General features: G+C 33.8%; 1 protein-coding gene across 8 annotated transcripts in view; it reads right to left on the bottom strand.

The window, feature by feature from the left end:
* SPOCK3 (sparc/osteonectin, cwcv and kazal-like domains proteoglycan (testican) 3) overlaps positions 1-17293 on the bottom strand; it is a 488523-nt gene that overhangs the window by 459565 nt on the left and 11665 nt on the right. Inside the window, exon 3 of one of the 8 annotated variants that reach the window (XM_011959649.1) lies at positions 10842-10850. The exons of the other annotated variants lie outside the window; for them this stretch is intronic. Within the exon in view, the coding sequence (XP_011815039.1) occupies positions 10842-10850 (9 nt within the window). The remainder of the gene's footprint in view (positions 1-10841; positions 10851-17293) is intronic. 8 annotated transcript variants of the gene reach the window in all.

Raw genomic sequence — 17293 nt, 5'->3', positions numbered from 1 at the left:
CTTTTTTTGCCCCAAGATGGAGTTGCTCTGTCACCCAGGCTGGAGTGCAGTGGCATGATCTCAACTCACTGCAACCTCTGTCCCCTCTGTTTAAGCAATTCTCCTGCCTCAGCCTCCAGAGTAGCTGGGATTACAGGTGTGCCACCATGCCTGCTAATTTATGCATTTTTAGTAGAGATGGGGTTTCACCATGTTGGCCAGGTTGGTCTCGAACTCCTGACCTTACGATCTGCACACCTTGGCCTTCCAAAGTGCTGGGATTACAGGCATGAGCCACCGCACCCAGCCCAAAAATAATTTTTCAATAGGAAAACTGTTTAGGTTTTTATTTTCAGTTTAAATTTGTTGAAATAGTTTAGAAGAAATTTTTGATTTTTCAACTTATTTAATGTAACTGCCTGTACATTCCTATTACATTCCTATAATTTTAGATTTTTTAAAAAAGTATGCCTATGAACTTTGGGAGGCCCGGGGTGGGTAGATCACCGGAGGTCAGGAGATAGAGATGAGCCTGGCCAATGTGGTGAAATTCCATCTCTGGTAAAAATACAAAAATTAGCTGGGCATGGTGGTGTGCGTCTGTAATCTCAGCTACCTGGGAGGCTGAGTCAGGAGAATCGCTTGAACCCAGGAGTGGGGGTTTGCAGTGAGCTGAGATCTTGCGATTGCACTCCAGCCTGGGTGACTGAAGTGGAACTCCATCTCGGAAAAAAAAAAAAAAGAAGTATGTTTATGTATGTCGCATACACAAATTGAACCCCCTTAAATCCTGAAGAGAAAATAACATATATGTATGTGTATATATAAATATATATAATCTTCAAACAAAATTTAATGAATTATTTTTATTAAACAACAGCTGATTCAAAATATATAAGCATTACACAAAAAGATAAAACTACTATGTTGTTTAAAAAGTTCATCAGTAAGAATGACTTGTGTCACTTTTCTCAACAAATGTATGTTTGCTTTGGTAGCTAATGAGTCTTGAGGAAAAATAAATATTTCCAGTGAAATGTGAGATATTAAGTTCAAATGAAACATATCAACTGAACATAATAAAACTCCATCTTAAGACTCAAGTAATTCTGTTAACAGATAACAATTTTTTTTCTTTATTCTTTTGTTTTGTGATGGTCCTGGACTTCTTGGAGGTTTTTAGTGTGATGACAAACTTATGTTGCTGAAAACTATCAAAACTAAATGACTAAGAGGCTACCTGCCAATTTGAAAATACTCCATAGAAAAAAATCTGCTATATGGTCAAGTAATTCTGTTAACAGATACCAACTTTTTTTTTTTCTCTTTTGTCACAGTATCTTTTGTTTTGTGATGGTCCTGGACTTGGAGATTTTTAGTGTAATGAAAAACTTAAGTTGCTGAATATGATCAAAACTAAATGACTAAGAGGCCACCAGCCAATTTGAAAATACTCCATAGAAAAAAAAAAATCTGTTATAGGATACAAAGTTACAACCAGATAGGAGAACAGGTTCTAGTGTTCTACAGCACTGTAGGATGACTGTATAGCTAGAAGGATATGGAATGGTCCCAACACAAAAAAAGATAAATGTTTGAGATGATGGATATGCTAATTACCCTGATCTTATCACTATGTATTGTATGTATTTAAACAAGACTGTGTACCCTATAAATATGTACTATTATTATGTGTCAATTATAAAAATTAAAATTTATAAAAATAAACTGTGGATTTTGTCTTTAAGTTGTTTTTATTTATTTGAAATAAAATTACATGAGAATGCATAGGTAATAAGTATTAACAGATTTGTTGATTTACTGTTTATGTAACATTGTGATTTATTTAAACTCTCTAACAATAAACTATTACTTTGACAAAATAAAGACCTGCTTATAGAGGTAAATGAACATTCAAATGCTACCACTCTCAGAGTCCTAGCATTATGACTTTAGAAAGACTTCTTTTAGAAAAATTATATATTAACAGAATACTGTCTTATTTTCTAATTAAAAAACTAAAAAATAAATGTAGAAAATAAAATTAATATTTTCAATTACTACATCATATGTCATGTATTTGGTGTAAAATCACTATAGTTGTATATTTTTAAAATATGAATCTTTAACTATTTTAAACAATGAATAGCAAAATGTAAAACAATGTTGGTTATTCATTTATTACCTACAAACCCACCGTCTGTGGCCCTATTTAAAATATTTCTTTTAATATCTCATTTTAAATCTTGTGGAGCATGTTAGACAATTTCGAGTAATAGTTAATATAAATGTAAACCTATTTCAATAAGTTAATATGCAATTGTAAGTTTTCGATCACTCATTTTCTGAACTATATAAAAAATTAAGTTTTAGATTGTCTCTGCTAACCAAGAATTGAGCCACAATGTTTTTCATTTCATGGAAACGCATTTTAATGCTAAGCCAAGGAAGCCTGATGTGTAAATGGCCTTCTGAGCTTTCCAGGTACTTGATGCTCTTACTCAATGCTCCATCTGATTTGAAGGCCACCCCTAGTCCCAGATCCCTAAGTATATGGCAAACACGTTTTCATTCCTCAGTACTTGTGCCAATGAAACCGCTTCTATAAGAAATTTTCCAACTGAAAAGATGAAGGCAGTTTCCTTAAAACATTTGTCTTTGAATCACCATTGCCGAAAAGTGGAAAAAAAATAAACTGTTCGGGGGAAATTTCTAAGAGTTTTATTTAATGATAAGTAAAATTAAAATGGTATAGGCTGGGTGCGGTGGCTTACGCCTGTAATCCCAGCACTTTGGGAGGCCTAGACGGGCGGATCACGAGGTCAGGAGATCGAGACCATCCTGGCTAACACGGTGAAACCCCGTCTCTACTAAAAATACGAAAATTAGCTGGGCGTGGTGGTGGGCGCCTGTAGTCCCAGCTACTTGGGAGGCTGAGGCAGGAGAATGGTGTGAACCCGGGAGGCAGAGCTTGCAGTCAGTGGAGATCCGGCCACTGCACAACAGTTGGGCCGACGGAGGGAGCCACCGCCTCAAAAAAAAAAAAAAACATGGTATAATAACAACAACAAAGGTAACATTTGTTTCAATTATTTGTAATTAGATATTTTATTCATAGTTGTTCCCTCTGTGAGCAGAGATATAATAGGAAATGTAGTTAGTTTATTTTATTTTGGAGCATTATTTCTCTCCAAATAGTTATAGACTCAAGTAACTTACTTTTAGGAAAATTCTTTGCAATTTAAGAAATCAGTAGAGAACACTGACTAAGATCTTTGGCTTTAGAGTCAAACAGGCCATCTCTAAGACTTACTAGCTATGTTATCTTGGGCAAACATCTTAAATTCTCAATCTAATATTCCAAATTTAACTGGTCTTTATTTTTTTTTCTTTTTTATCTCATTACTCCTTGTTGAACTAAGCATATTTTTGATAACATATTTATCACTTGAGAACAGTAAACTGAATGACATTTGATTTAGATTTTTGTTTATACATGTAGAGCTGATAAAAATATGAGAAAATATTTCTGTAAATTTAGCATGATTTTATCTGTGAAAATGAATAGTGATTATTTTATTAATATTTAGCAAGGAAACTTTCCTATAAAGGTTACAACTAGTGAGAATCTTAAAACAATATTTTGATAAGGAAAACATTAAAATCTTGTTAACAGCGTCGAGTTATATTTGCTCACAATCACTCTTTTCAAAAATTGCATATGCTAGCTAATTATTTATTTGTATTTTGCACATCACTAACAGTGAAATTTCTTCTTTGGCATTTTAATCTACAAATGAAGTGGATGCATATATTATAATTCAATTATTGTCTTGTTTGCTGTACAACAATCACAACTACTAGAGTCACCACTAAAGACAGAAGGGCATCTGCAATTTAGTTTCAATAAGCCAAGAGAAAGGTAAAATGGCTTTTGTTAATATTGTGCTTCTCGGACTGGGGTTCATTTATTGGGTGACATGACATGGAATGTTCCATGTTACTGGATACGTAGTTTCCTGAACTCCCAACATACCAATTTTCTAAGTAATATTTTAAAATATTATTTTTAAATTAAAGTAAATATGTTTTTTGATTCTTAACCTAGGTTTTGATGGATAAGTAGACTTTTTCACTAGTACTAGAATGGAACAAAATGCAAAAGGCCTATGAATTTTAAATAAAAATGATATTTCAAAGATATTTCACAATGCCAACACTGAAGAATTTTTCAATTTGATATAGTATGAAAATGAATCTGTTTTCTGTGTTTGGAGGCTAGAAGAAAATCTTTCATGTCTTTATACATCCTATATTCAAAAAATCCCCACTTTAAAGAGTTCCTGTTGCCCTATTTAGAATACAAATTTTCCTCAGTTCTCATTTTCTTACTTAAATAGTCAGATTATAAAATGTGAATGGATTCGCCATCCATTACATAGAAGATCAATAATTTTGTACTGCATTACCTGAGAATGCAGGAACATGTGCTTATAACACTAGCAAATTGGGGACACTCAGATAATTACAACATAAAAAAAATTTTTTAAACCTTAGTGAATTTTGTATTTATAACTTTTCTAAAATAATGTAAAGTAGACATCATAGGGGAAAAAAGCAGAACTTCATTGGAATTCCTTATATTAATTTCTCACTCTGCTTTCTATTTTGAATTGAATATGGGCAGTGAAGGGGGGCATCACAAGCTATTCAGGTAGCAGCACCTGCGAAGGTCTTTCTCTGACCTTGTGGAAATCCATCAAAATCTGTCAAGGGGCAACCGTAGGAACGCTCCTTTGTTTATGAAAATCATCAGCTTAGCAGGTTTTGGAAATAACTTCAGATCCTAGTCCTAATAATTTTCAGTCTCCTCTCTCTTGACTCCCTATCATTCACAATTTGTGTATGCACACTTAATTTCTTATACTTATGGAACATGCCACGGTCTTTTATACCTCTATAACTTTGCATATGTAGATCCCTGTCAAGTATGCTTTCTTCCACTTGTCCAAAGAGCAAACTCTGCTCATTCATCAAAAAACAGTTTAAGTGTCATGGACTCCGTGAGGCCTTCATTGAATCACCTCCCCCTACAGATGTAATTTGCATGTACTTATCTGACTTCCGTTGTCACAGCGCATTGAATCATTATTCAACACGTCAATCTCTTCAACTATTACAAGGATTCTTCAGGGAGGAGATGGTATGTCTTGGGTAGTGGACTAAAAGTGGCATACATGATTATTTAAAAACAAAGAGGTCTTTTACTCTTGATTGATATGTTTTCAATCTCAATGATTATTTATTATAAATTCTATAAATATTAAAAGATAAATGTGTGTATTTAGCAAAGACGGACTTTAATTTTATATAGATGAATAATATTTGTTTTTGAAATGATATCATATTTTAGCAATTTATTTTCCAAAGTGTTTTCTCATACATTTGATTATCTTATATTCATAACAATCCTCTCATTTCCTGAAGAAACAAACATCATTCTCATTTTTAAAGGCTGAGTCATACAAATATATGACTAGCTTGAGAGCAAAATAGGTAAGTGCAGAAGGCTCTCTCTCTCTCTCTGTGTATATATATATATATAAATTTTCAATTTAATATCTGACCACGTATTTAAGTTATTGCATAGACACTCTGATTTATTGGAAAATGATAGATCCTCCATATTTTGGAAAACATGCTTAATCTAAGTTTAATTGCTAAACAATGAATGATTTTTTAAATTCAACTTAAGTTGTAAATTATGTAATTGATAATGACAGAAATAATGATTAACATGTATTATGTACTTAATATACATAGTTGCATCAGTATGACCTGGATGTGAGATATAGGATTAAAGGAGATCATTTTGGAGCTTTAAGTTTTGACTGCCCCCTGGATTTCAGACTTGCATGGGGCCTGTAGCCCCTTTGTTTTGGCCAATTTCTCCTATTCGGAATGTGTGTATTTACCCAATCCCTGTACCCCTGTTGTAACTAGGAAGTAACTAACTTGCATTTGATTTTACAGGCTCATAGGAGGAAGGGAACTTGCTTATTTTGGATGAGATTTTGGACTGTAGGCTTTTGAGCTAATGCTGATAGAAGTTAACACTTTGGGGAACTGTAGGGAAGGCATGATTGGTTTTGAAATGTAAGGACATGAGATTTGGGAGGGGTCAGGGGTGGAATGACATGGTCTGGCTGTGTCCCCACCCAAATCTCATCTTGAATTCCCATGTGATATGGGAAGTCCATTACCTCTAGGAGGTAATTGAATCATGGGGGCAGGCCTTTCCAGTGCTGTTCTCATGATATTGTATAAGTCTCATGAGATCTGATGGTTTTAAAAAGGGGAGTTTCCCTACACAAGCTCTCTTCTCTTGTCTGCCACCATGTGAGACGTGCCTTTCATCTTCTGCCATGATTGTCAGGCCTCCCAGCCACATGGAACTCTAAGTTCATTAAACCTCTTTCTTTTGTTAATTGCTCAGTCTTAGGTATGTCTTCATCGGCAGCAAGAAAAAGGACTAATAATACATGTACATACTGGAATATAGTAAATATGGTAGTTTTCATTTTAACAACAGATAATGGCATACTTTTAATCAATTGTTTTAGTGAAGCAATTTTCCTTTGCTGAGCTATGAAGCTATAAAACAGAAACTTCAAGATCTATTTGCATTACTATTTACCAAATTGTTAATGTTGCTATACTATGGGCAGTGTAAACATACTGACTCCAGCATCATTCCAGCATCAGTAGGCAAATCTCTGACCGCTTTATCTGTTCATCTGTTTATTCTGGCTTTCTGGAAAATAACGACAATAATATCTACAATACAGAGTTGTTATTAATATAAACAAACACATAATAAATAAATGATAAAACCAGTTCTAATATATGCCTTTACTAACCAAGGCACTACACTCTGGGTAATGTTCATTTTAGATATTTTAGTAGTTTTTGTTTTGTCTATTTGACTTTTTAAAAAAGATTTACTTTTTCTTTTTTGAGACAGAGTTTCGCTCTTGTTGCCCAGGCTGGAGTACAGTGGCATTATCTCGGCTCACTGCAACCTCCGCCTTTCAGTTTCAAGTGATTTTCCTGCCTCAGCTTCCCGAGTACCTGGGATTACAGCCACCCAGCACCATGCCTGGCTACTTTTTGTATTTTTTGTAGAGCCGTGGTTTTACCGTGTTGGCCAGGACTGATCTTGAACTCCTGACCTCATGATCCACCTGCCTCGGCCTCCCAAAGTGCTGGGATTGCAGGTGGGAGCCACCGCACCCGGCCAAAGATTTACTCTTATACCTCTGAATATAGACAGAAATCTGGACTCAAGAAAACTTTGATGATTTTAACCTAAACAATTTTTTTCTATTCCTATTGCTTTGATAATAGCACAAGTTGTATCTGTCTCAGTAAACTATTTAATGTAATTCAGAGAACCAACAGCCAAGGGACACATTTCTCCACCCACTACATCATAATAGAGACCAGAAATCACAGTCAATTCAAAATATATTTAGAGTCATTCCAAAATTGATAAAGTACATTTTTTCCAATTTGTTTACGTAATGTCACTAGAAAATTATACTCTAGGGTATTAGAAATAGTGTGATAAGGTCAAGATATTTTAGAAAATTAGAGTGATTTTTGAATTTTTTCAAGCTACATGACAAAATACAAAACAAATGAAACATAGAGCATTCGCCCACATGCCTTTAAGAACTACTTTAGAACATTTCGTTTGGCCACTACCCCTGTCTGTAATGAAGATGCTAGAGCACAATCTACACGTATGGATTTTCCAGATGTTTATTTACAGAAATGTTAATACTGTCACTCTGCAGCATGTGATTCAATTGTTTAAGTTTAGCATAGATGGCCTAGTGTCAGCCTATGCTCATTGATGGCAAAGTAAATGGCAAAGTTGCTCTCCTAGCCCTCAGTTCCCTGCTAGGGAAAATCAACTTAATGTTTTATTTTTGTCCATGGAATAAAACTGTGTACATGTGCAATTCCTTCCTGTGTTTGTGCAAAAGCAGATGCAATTCTGTATCACATGGAGTCAGAATGCCATAGAGATATGTCACAGTTTATTAAAACTTGTAACTATTTTTAGATCTTTTCTGCTATTTGATGATATTAAATATTCTTGCTTTTTTCAGGGCAAAAACTGCATTAATGATAACAGTATGAAAAAATTTATGTGATATTATAAAATTCACTCTCCCCATGACTGAAAAAGTTAAATATTTAACAAGAAAATTTCTCTTTTATTGTAGTCCTTCATTTTGTCTTTTCACCAGTATCATCCGCTACTTTATAGATAAAATGGAGCTAGAGTTTGAAACTAAATACTCTTGCCAGAATTATTCACTTAAATATAATGGAGGAAATAGAAATCTCTTTTTCCCCCATGATCAATTTCAACACCAATTATAAATCAAAACATCGTGGCTTCCATATAAAAACATTCAACTACCTTGTATTACCAGTGTTTGCTGATGAAATCCTAAAATATGACACATGGTGAATCTTGAATCTTTAGAAATTTTATAAAACAGCACAAAATAGATAACATATCACATCACAATACCAATAAGCAGTCACCATAAAAAATTGTAAACGTCAAGGTGGCATTTCATCACACAGATGAGTTAATCTATTGCACTGTCACAAGACTGCTTGATTTAAATATTTTTCTTTTTATTATGATGAAAATTGAAACACTATAATCCTACACTACAAAATGCTATGGTAATATTCAAGCAATTGGAGTACATGATTTGATACCAAATTATGTTCTCAAAGGCCTCATTTCTGCTTTTGATTTTATGAGTGTAGCTGCAACCTTTATTGAATTGGTTGAGGATGTCTTCCAAGATGTAAACTTAGAAAAGGTTTTAAGAATATAGCAAAGCATAACATCATGAAACCACCCAATAGGTAGTAGCTGTAATGGTTTCAGTATTGCATTTGCTGTTACAACTGTTTTTATGTAGTTTAAAGAATAAAATACCTATAAATAATATTTGTGGTTATCTTTCTTAAGCAACTTTATAACATAGATTATAAATCCAGTTGTCTCTCATTAGTATTTTAGATTCTCCAGAGTTGAATGCATAACACTATAACATGATCAGCAAAATAGAAAAAAAAAATTTTGTGAGTAATTATGATTGCAATTTTGTTTGGGGTACTAAAAACACTGTCATTTTTTAAATTCATGAATAAAACTTCAAGTTACTTAATATACATCAGATTATTTGTCTTCTCAATAACAATCATTTGGTTTTTCCCAAGTGATTGTTCTTAACATTATATTTTTATTATAAAATCAGGTTTAAAAGTTATCTTAAAATACATGCTCCTCCAGAAAATAATAAAGTCTACAAATTCTTTTCTGTAACTTTACACACAGAGAACAAATCTTAGGGTGAATCTCAGAATGAACCGCTTGTGTCTTAATAGCAGTTCACCAGTGTTTCTTCTTACCTAAAATGTTTCTCATTTTTAGAAAGTTTGAGTTCAGACAAGATGCAGTGAAAATCCTTTCTCTAGGTTTGAAAGTTTACCTTGGGGCACCTAATTTCTGTGATAACTTATGGCAGAAATCCAGCAGCCTACTGTTGACATTTTCATAGTAATTATAGATCAGGAGTTGGCTGCTTGGAAGAGCAAAAATACGTTGCATATGACATGGCAAACCCTTGTTAATATATATATATATATATAAAACTGTATATATATTTATTTACTATATATATATTTACTATAGTTCAAACATGATAGTGAAAAGTTACAGTGTTCTTGTAAAGTAAATGAGAGTTTAAATGCAAAAATCAAAATTTAGGAAAGACTGTCTAGAAATTAAAAATGAACATGTGCTCCATAACTGCCAGGCTCAATAAAACATTTTGACAGAAGAAATAAGATAAAATGTTGCATTATCAACTAATAATATTAACCTGGGTTGGGGTATTTATACTAACTACTAACTCCTATTTAGTCTGCAAAGAATGGGTTCCAGTTTGCTTCACTTACCCATATTTGAATGTTTTATGACTATTCCTTCTGCACTTCTGGAGTGCAAAGGTACAGAACTCTTAAGGAACATGGCACTTTCCACTGCTGACACTGCCTTTCAAAAAGTGCTTCAGGGACTCATGGAAAAGACAGGTTGCATGTGACTATAGTAATCATGGAAGAGGTCATGGAAAAGGGAAAACATAAAAATAAGTCATGAAAAATGAGAATGAGATAAATAAGAGGGCAAAGGCCGCCTCTTCTAGATGAACAACTCACTGTGAGGAAGACACAAAAAAAGAAAGAGCAGTAAATGTGGCATGAAGATAGGTGACACCTGATTTGTGTAAAGAATGCATGAAAGAGGAGTAAGGGTAAGCAAGCAAATATGGTTTGGAGGCAGGTAGTGAAGAGTTTTGGATTTGGGAATGGGAAATTTGGATGTTGTTTGGTGTTGATGTTTGGATAGAAAGCTCTTGGTGAGACCTGTCTGTCATCAGGAACATCCTGGCTACCTGTGAAAGAGCTCACACTGCAGTATTACCTTGATGAATTTCCCACCATCCATGATCTGGCCTTCAACCCTATAGCCTCAGAAACCTTGTTCTGTCAGCAGAAAACATGTGTCAGGAAGATCGGTATATTTGCTCCCTGAGGCTGAACTACATTAAAATCAGAAATTTGCTGGGTGAGCATGGAATTGAAGAAAGGAAAAACTTTGACCTGTACATGTTGTAGGGCATCAGAGTAATGTTAGAAATGACCACTCTCTTTTCTTAGCACTGGCAAAGCTTGCCTGAGTAAATGATTTTTCTCTGTCTCACTTCAACCTCCTTCTGGTGAACAGCTTCCCTCCAAGTATATGTTACAATATTTGAAGAGTCTCCAGTAGATTTAGGAATCACATGATCTCCCTCTAACATAACTATACATATATATGAACTGATCCATTATGTGGAGTTTGCAGTTTATCCCACCGAAAACAATACCGTTCACAGATTTTTGGAAGGCAACTTATAGTTGCAGCTACAGGCAATCCTATAATAAATTAAATCCTGTAATAAATTAAAGGATGAATGGAAGTTTTTAAACAGAAGAGCAAGATCGGAACTATGATGTGGGAAAAAATAATTGATCAAAAAAGCATTATAGGTGCTTGCAGGCAGGGAGAAGCCTGAAAACATGAAGGTTATCTACAAGACTAGCCTAAGGGATGGATAATGAGGATCTGGCCCAAATAAGAGTGAACAGTCTTGGATTTGAAAAATACTGCAGAGAAGACCCTGACAGGATATGCAAGTGATTTGATTGGGAATACTGAGGGGGAAGACAAGAGTCCAAGATATCATCAATAATAAACTTCCTGTAATTGCAAAATCATTTAAATTTTTTTTGCATAGCTTTAAGGGATCTGTTCTGTAGAAATGATAGCATTGCAGAGCTCACATTTCCCTACGTTTTAAATAATCACAGCTGAGAACTGTGAATTCTCTGAATATTATACACAATGTTTTGTATCTCCAAGTATTTTCTGAAAAGGTGTGACCATAGATATCCTCAAACTCTGAATTTCTGCACCTCAAAATAATTAAGGATTTTTGGCCCAGAAGATTAGCTTTGGAAAAGCATCAGTTTAATACATGTAGAAACACTTTATTAATTAGGTTGCAAAAGTAAACACTCATAATTGAATGACAATAGTACAGAGAAATCCTAAAATAAATATAAATAAGATCAGAGAATAGAGATAAACGACTTTGCCAAACTAAACACATGTACAAATTGCCTTATCCAATGGCTTTGTTAAAGAACAAAAAACAATTTATTAAACACTGAAAAAAACATTTATGTGGCTACTTTATTTGCCTTTTATTAATGAATGTAAACTTTAAAAAGAAAACAAAAGTTTGTTAAATAATAATTTGAATATCCTTAACAAGTCAGACAATTTTATTTACAAGGTTTTTTCTGTTAAAAATTATAATACAGTTGACCTTCCGTATCCATGAATATCACATCCATGCATTCAACCAACCACGGGCTGAAAATACTCAGTAAAAAAAGAATGGATGTTTGCCTCTCTACTGAACATGTACAGACTTTTTTTTCATGGTATTTTTTCCTAAAAAATAAGAGTAAAGCAACTATTTACATAGCATTTATATTGCATAAGGTATTATAAGCAATCTAGAGGTAATTTAAAGTATATGGGAGACTAAGTGTAGGTTACATGCAAATACTATACTGTATTATAGAAGGGACTTGAGGATCCATGGATTTTGGTACCTCTCATGGTGGGGGTGTCCTGGAACCAGTTCCCCATGGATACTGAGAGAAGACTGTATATGAAAATACATCAAAAACCTAAAACATAGGCTACTGCAAATTTGCATAACATATGAAATTCTATTCATATGTTCTTTACACAAGTTATTTTGATTATTAGGTGATTTAGCCAATATTTATTTAAAAAGAAACTTAGTGGTGGATATATAACTTGTGCCCAATTTAAAAATCAATCTAAAATACATATTTTCACATACTGAATGGCTATACACGATATAGATATTGCAACATTGCTATAAAAATTAAACTATGGATTTTTTATTATGCTATCTAGGAGAAAGTTATTTAAATATACAGTTTCATTAAAGTAAAAAAAAAGTTAAACCCACAAACCAAAAGGATTTTAGCAAGCAACAAACACAAATCAGAAATATCACAGTATAGTCCAAAAATAAAAAGGTGAAAATTAAGTTATCAAAGTCCAGTAACTAAGAACAAACTTTTTAAAATTACAACTCCTAAATCATACAACTACCTACCACTTACAAGAACTACTACTACAAGAAGATGAGCTTTCTTATGTTTCTAACATGGCACACTTCTGAATAGCACTCACAAGCTATTCAGGGGCACATAGGCTGAACAATCAGAAATCAGGGAACTGCCCTTAGCTCAAAAATAATCATGTGCTAATAGCAAAGTAAGTGTCTGAGATCCCCAGTAAACATTAACTTGGCCTCAGATGATGTTTTGACGTTTTACTTGACTTCTGATCCTAGTTCCAAGAGTAGCAAATGGCACCAGGGGTGCTTTGGTCACCTCTGAGGCTGATGCCAAGGTTCCTCTAGAATCCACACATCAGAGCAAACAACATATTCAGTAAAGAGGCACTCCTTCCAAGAATAAACATAAGACTTCTTGTAGCAAAGCCAGGTAGCTTTCAACGACTCAAAGCAAACAAAGCAGTTCTGAAATTAGATGTCCAGATCTCCTTCACTGACCTAAAAACTGCCTATGCTTCTCAAACATATTCAAAACTTGGTTCACAGTATACATTTAAAAATTTTTTAACATATTTTATTCCCTAAAAAAGTGGGATTTTTTCCTATATTGACTACTAATTTGTTATCTGAATTAAACATGTCATTGCCATAGACAACCTTCCCATTTAAAAATTTTTTTATCGAGAAAACTATGTAGACTAAAGACAAAAAAAAACTTAATTCTGAAATAAACAATTTTAAATAACATTAGCAAAGAAAGTTAGCATACTTAATCAATAAGAAATACCAAGGGTAATGTACTAAATGTGTGGTCTGTGTACAAATACTCCTTTGCTTAGTGTTACTGTCAAATTTCACAGCTTCCAAACTAGCATTTCCCTAGTTATCAGTTTGGAGTGTGCCTTTAATTCACAGTTTCAGTAAGTACAATGGTTCTTTAAAACTATAAAGTGTATAACATCTCAACTCCAGAAAAATATATTTTATGTCAAGGAAAAATGTCTCAGGTAATACTGGGTTAATGCTCTTGACACAATGTTCTAGAAAAGTTTCGCCTCAGGAATTGTTCATTTTAGATGAATCTGACTGCCTTAGGGACATCTGAGGAGAGTATCAGATGTTGCCAAGGGCACCTTAGGCAGCCTTACTGGAAGACTAGGAGGTTGTCTATAATTTCACACTATACTGTATGCCATGAAAGGCTATAAATATTGTCCTGATATTCTAAAACTGATTCTCAGCAGATGCTAATACCATGTGCCAAGGCAATTAGCAAGCTAGTATTTCAGAGTATCTTGCCTATAGTACCCCATGTAAATATTTTGAAAGTCACAAAGTAGCTTGGTAATAGAAAAGTAAAAGTGAGCTGTGATTAAGGGACTATCAAATTACTACTTTTAAGAGGTATATCTAATATTTTACCAATATTCAGGCACACAATGCCATGCGATGTTTTATATATCAGAAGACAATTAATTAGATTGAGTTGTGGCATTTTTGGTTCCTCTCTCATTCCTGCTAAATGAGCTTCTACTTTTGCTAAGAATGAAGAACTCACAAAATTATCTAGACCACTCAACATAAAGATTTCAAGTTGACTGAAAGATTCATTTTAATTTTCATCAGAGAATATTCCATATAACCATTTATTTCACATAAATACTTAGTACAAAATTCAGCATTAAGTTCTCTGTAACTTAAAAATAAATTATAGAAATCATATAATTTTAATTTACTCAAATTTACTCCATATTTTCTTCAGTGTAGCAGGAGATTAATTTTGCTTTTTTGCTAAAAAACTTCAAAACAGAACCCATGTTCAGTGTTATTGTTCATAATACCTTAAATGAAATTCTAGATGTAGAGGACTTCAAAATATATGTAGACAACAAAATATTCTTTAAAACTTACATCTATTCCAACCTATCTTATATATGATAGGATTTCATTTTTTTAAGTCAATAACATTACATCTCTCTTTGATATTCAACATGGAAAACAGAAAACTATGTTTTCTCCTGGGATAGAGATTGTTATGTTTTCTCAGAACCCATTCAGCAATGGTTATACACTTATGTTACATGTGTTGATTACATATGATAATAAGTTGTGAATCCTATAATTAAAGAAAATAATTCCTTTTTCCAATTTACCTAATTTGATAACAGGAAGAAGTCAAATTCTCTTCAGCGAAGAAAAGGAGGGGGCGGTGGCACAACTGTAGAAATTAAAGAGGCACAGTAACACTTAAAAAACAGCTTCCGAAGATGTTAAGCTTCTAATCCAACCAACAGACACTGTAAGAACATTTCTTTTTTTTTTTTGAGACAGGATCTCACTCTGCCATCCAGGCTGCAGTGCAGTGGTGTGATCATGGCTCACTGCAGCCTCTACTTCCCGGATCAAGCAATCCTCCCACCTCAGCCTCTCGAATAGCTGGGACCATAGGCAGGTGCCACCACACCCAGCTTTTTTTTTTTTTTTTTTTTTTTTGAATTTTTGCTGAGATGAGGTCTAGCTTTGTTACTCAGGCTGGTTTCAAACTCCTGGCCACAAGTCATCCTCCCACCTTGGCCTCTGGAAGTTCTGGAATTACAGGTGTGAGCCATCCCACCCAGCCTAGTATTTCTTTTAACAGCTATTTCTGACCACATAAGATATTCAGACCTGCACTTTGATATCAAAAAAGGTCAGTAATAAAAATGCCAGTAATATGCTGTTGCCAAATATAGTACCTCTATAGGGATAAACATTACTATTTGAACAGTATGTGATTTGAAACTACTGACATTTGTAAGACTAATGAAGGACAGGCAACTAGAAGTTTCCTACTGCAGCTTCAAGATATACTGATCAAATTATAGCAAGATCATAGTGATTCTGCATAAAGGACAATAAATTCTAATACAAGTTACAAACCATAATCAATTTCTTGGTCTAGCAGGTAAGAAAATAGATAGTCAATGTGACCATTTAAAAGGACCAATCTGTATGTCAAAAGATAGAAAACCAAGCCACGTGCAATGTGCCACTCCTGTAATCTCAACACTTTGGGAGGCTGAGGCAGGAGGATGGCTTGAGTCTAGGAGTTTGAGACCAACCTAGGCAACAAAGTGAAACCCCAGTCTCTACAAAAAATTTAAAAAAAAAAAAAATTAGTCACACATAGTGGCATATGCCTGTAGTCCCAGCTACTTGAGAAGCTAAAGTGGGAAGATCACTTGAGCCCAGGAGTTTCAGGCTGCAGTGGGCTATGATGGCACCACTGGGCAATAGAGCAAACTGCTGTCTCTTAAAAATAAATAATGTAATAAATATAATATAATATAATATAACATAATATAATGTAATATAATACAATACAACAAAAAAAGCAGTTTGAGCTGTCTGTAGTAACTGATTTAAAGTGGTCAACTGATAATTTTAAAAAACATGTTCTTTAGAGTTAGAAAGTCGTTTCAAACTTCACTGATTTTGAGCAGGTTGATTAGGCTTGGTGATAATGAGTCACTTTATTTGTGAAAGAAGATTAATAATCTCTACTTTTTTGATTGTTAAAAGATTTTACCAAAAAGAAAAACACATAACCCAATTAAAAACGGGCAAAGGACTTGAGCAGACATTTCTTCAGAAATGATGTACAAATGGCTAACAAGTATATGAAAACATGCTCAACATTACTAATCATTAGGGCAATGCAAATCAAAACCACAATATCAACTCACACCCATTCAGATGGCTACTAACAACAACAACCACCAAATGTAAATTAACAAGTGTTAGCAAGGGTGCAAAAAAATTAGAACTCTTATCCATTGTGAGTAGGACTGTAAAACAGCATAATCACCATGGAAAATAGTATGGCAGTTCCTCAAAAAGCTAAAAATAGAATTATCAGATGATCCAGCAATTCCACTTCTGAGTATATATCCAAAGAACTGAAAGTAGGATCTTCAAGAAATATTTGCATACCTATGTTCATAGCAGCATTATTTACAATGGCAAAGAGGTAGAAGTAACCCAAGGTTTTTATTGACAGATAAGTGGATAAATGTAAAATATACATACAATGGAATATTATTCAGTCTTTAAGAAAAAGGAAACCCTATCACATGCCAGAACATGGGTGAAACTTGAGAACGTTATGCTAACAAAAGCCAGTCACAAACAAACAAATACTGTTGTTCCACTTATATATCTAAAGTAGTCAAATTTGTAGAAATGAAAAGTAGAATGGTTGTTACCAGGGGCTGGAGGAAGGGTGAAATGGGATATGGTTAAATGAGTATAAAGTTTCGGTTCTGCAATGAAAAAGTTCTGGAGATTGGTTGCAAACAATGTGAATATACTTGACACCACTGAATTGTACACTTAAAAATGGCTAATATAGTAAATTTTATGTCAAGTGCTTTTTACCACAATTAAAAATTATATATATATAAACATATACATTATATGTTTATACATAAACATATACATTACATATT

Source organism: Colobus angolensis, unplaced genomic scaffold, assembly GCF_000951035.1.
Source record: "Colobus angolensis palliatus isolate OR3802 unplaced genomic scaffold, Cang.pa_1.0 Scaffold5, whole genome shotgun sequence".
Taxonomy (NCBI): domain Eukaryota; kingdom Metazoa; phylum Chordata; class Mammalia; order Primates; family Cercopithecidae; genus Colobus; species Colobus angolensis.
This window is presented reverse-complemented; position numbering and strand designations above follow the sequence as displayed.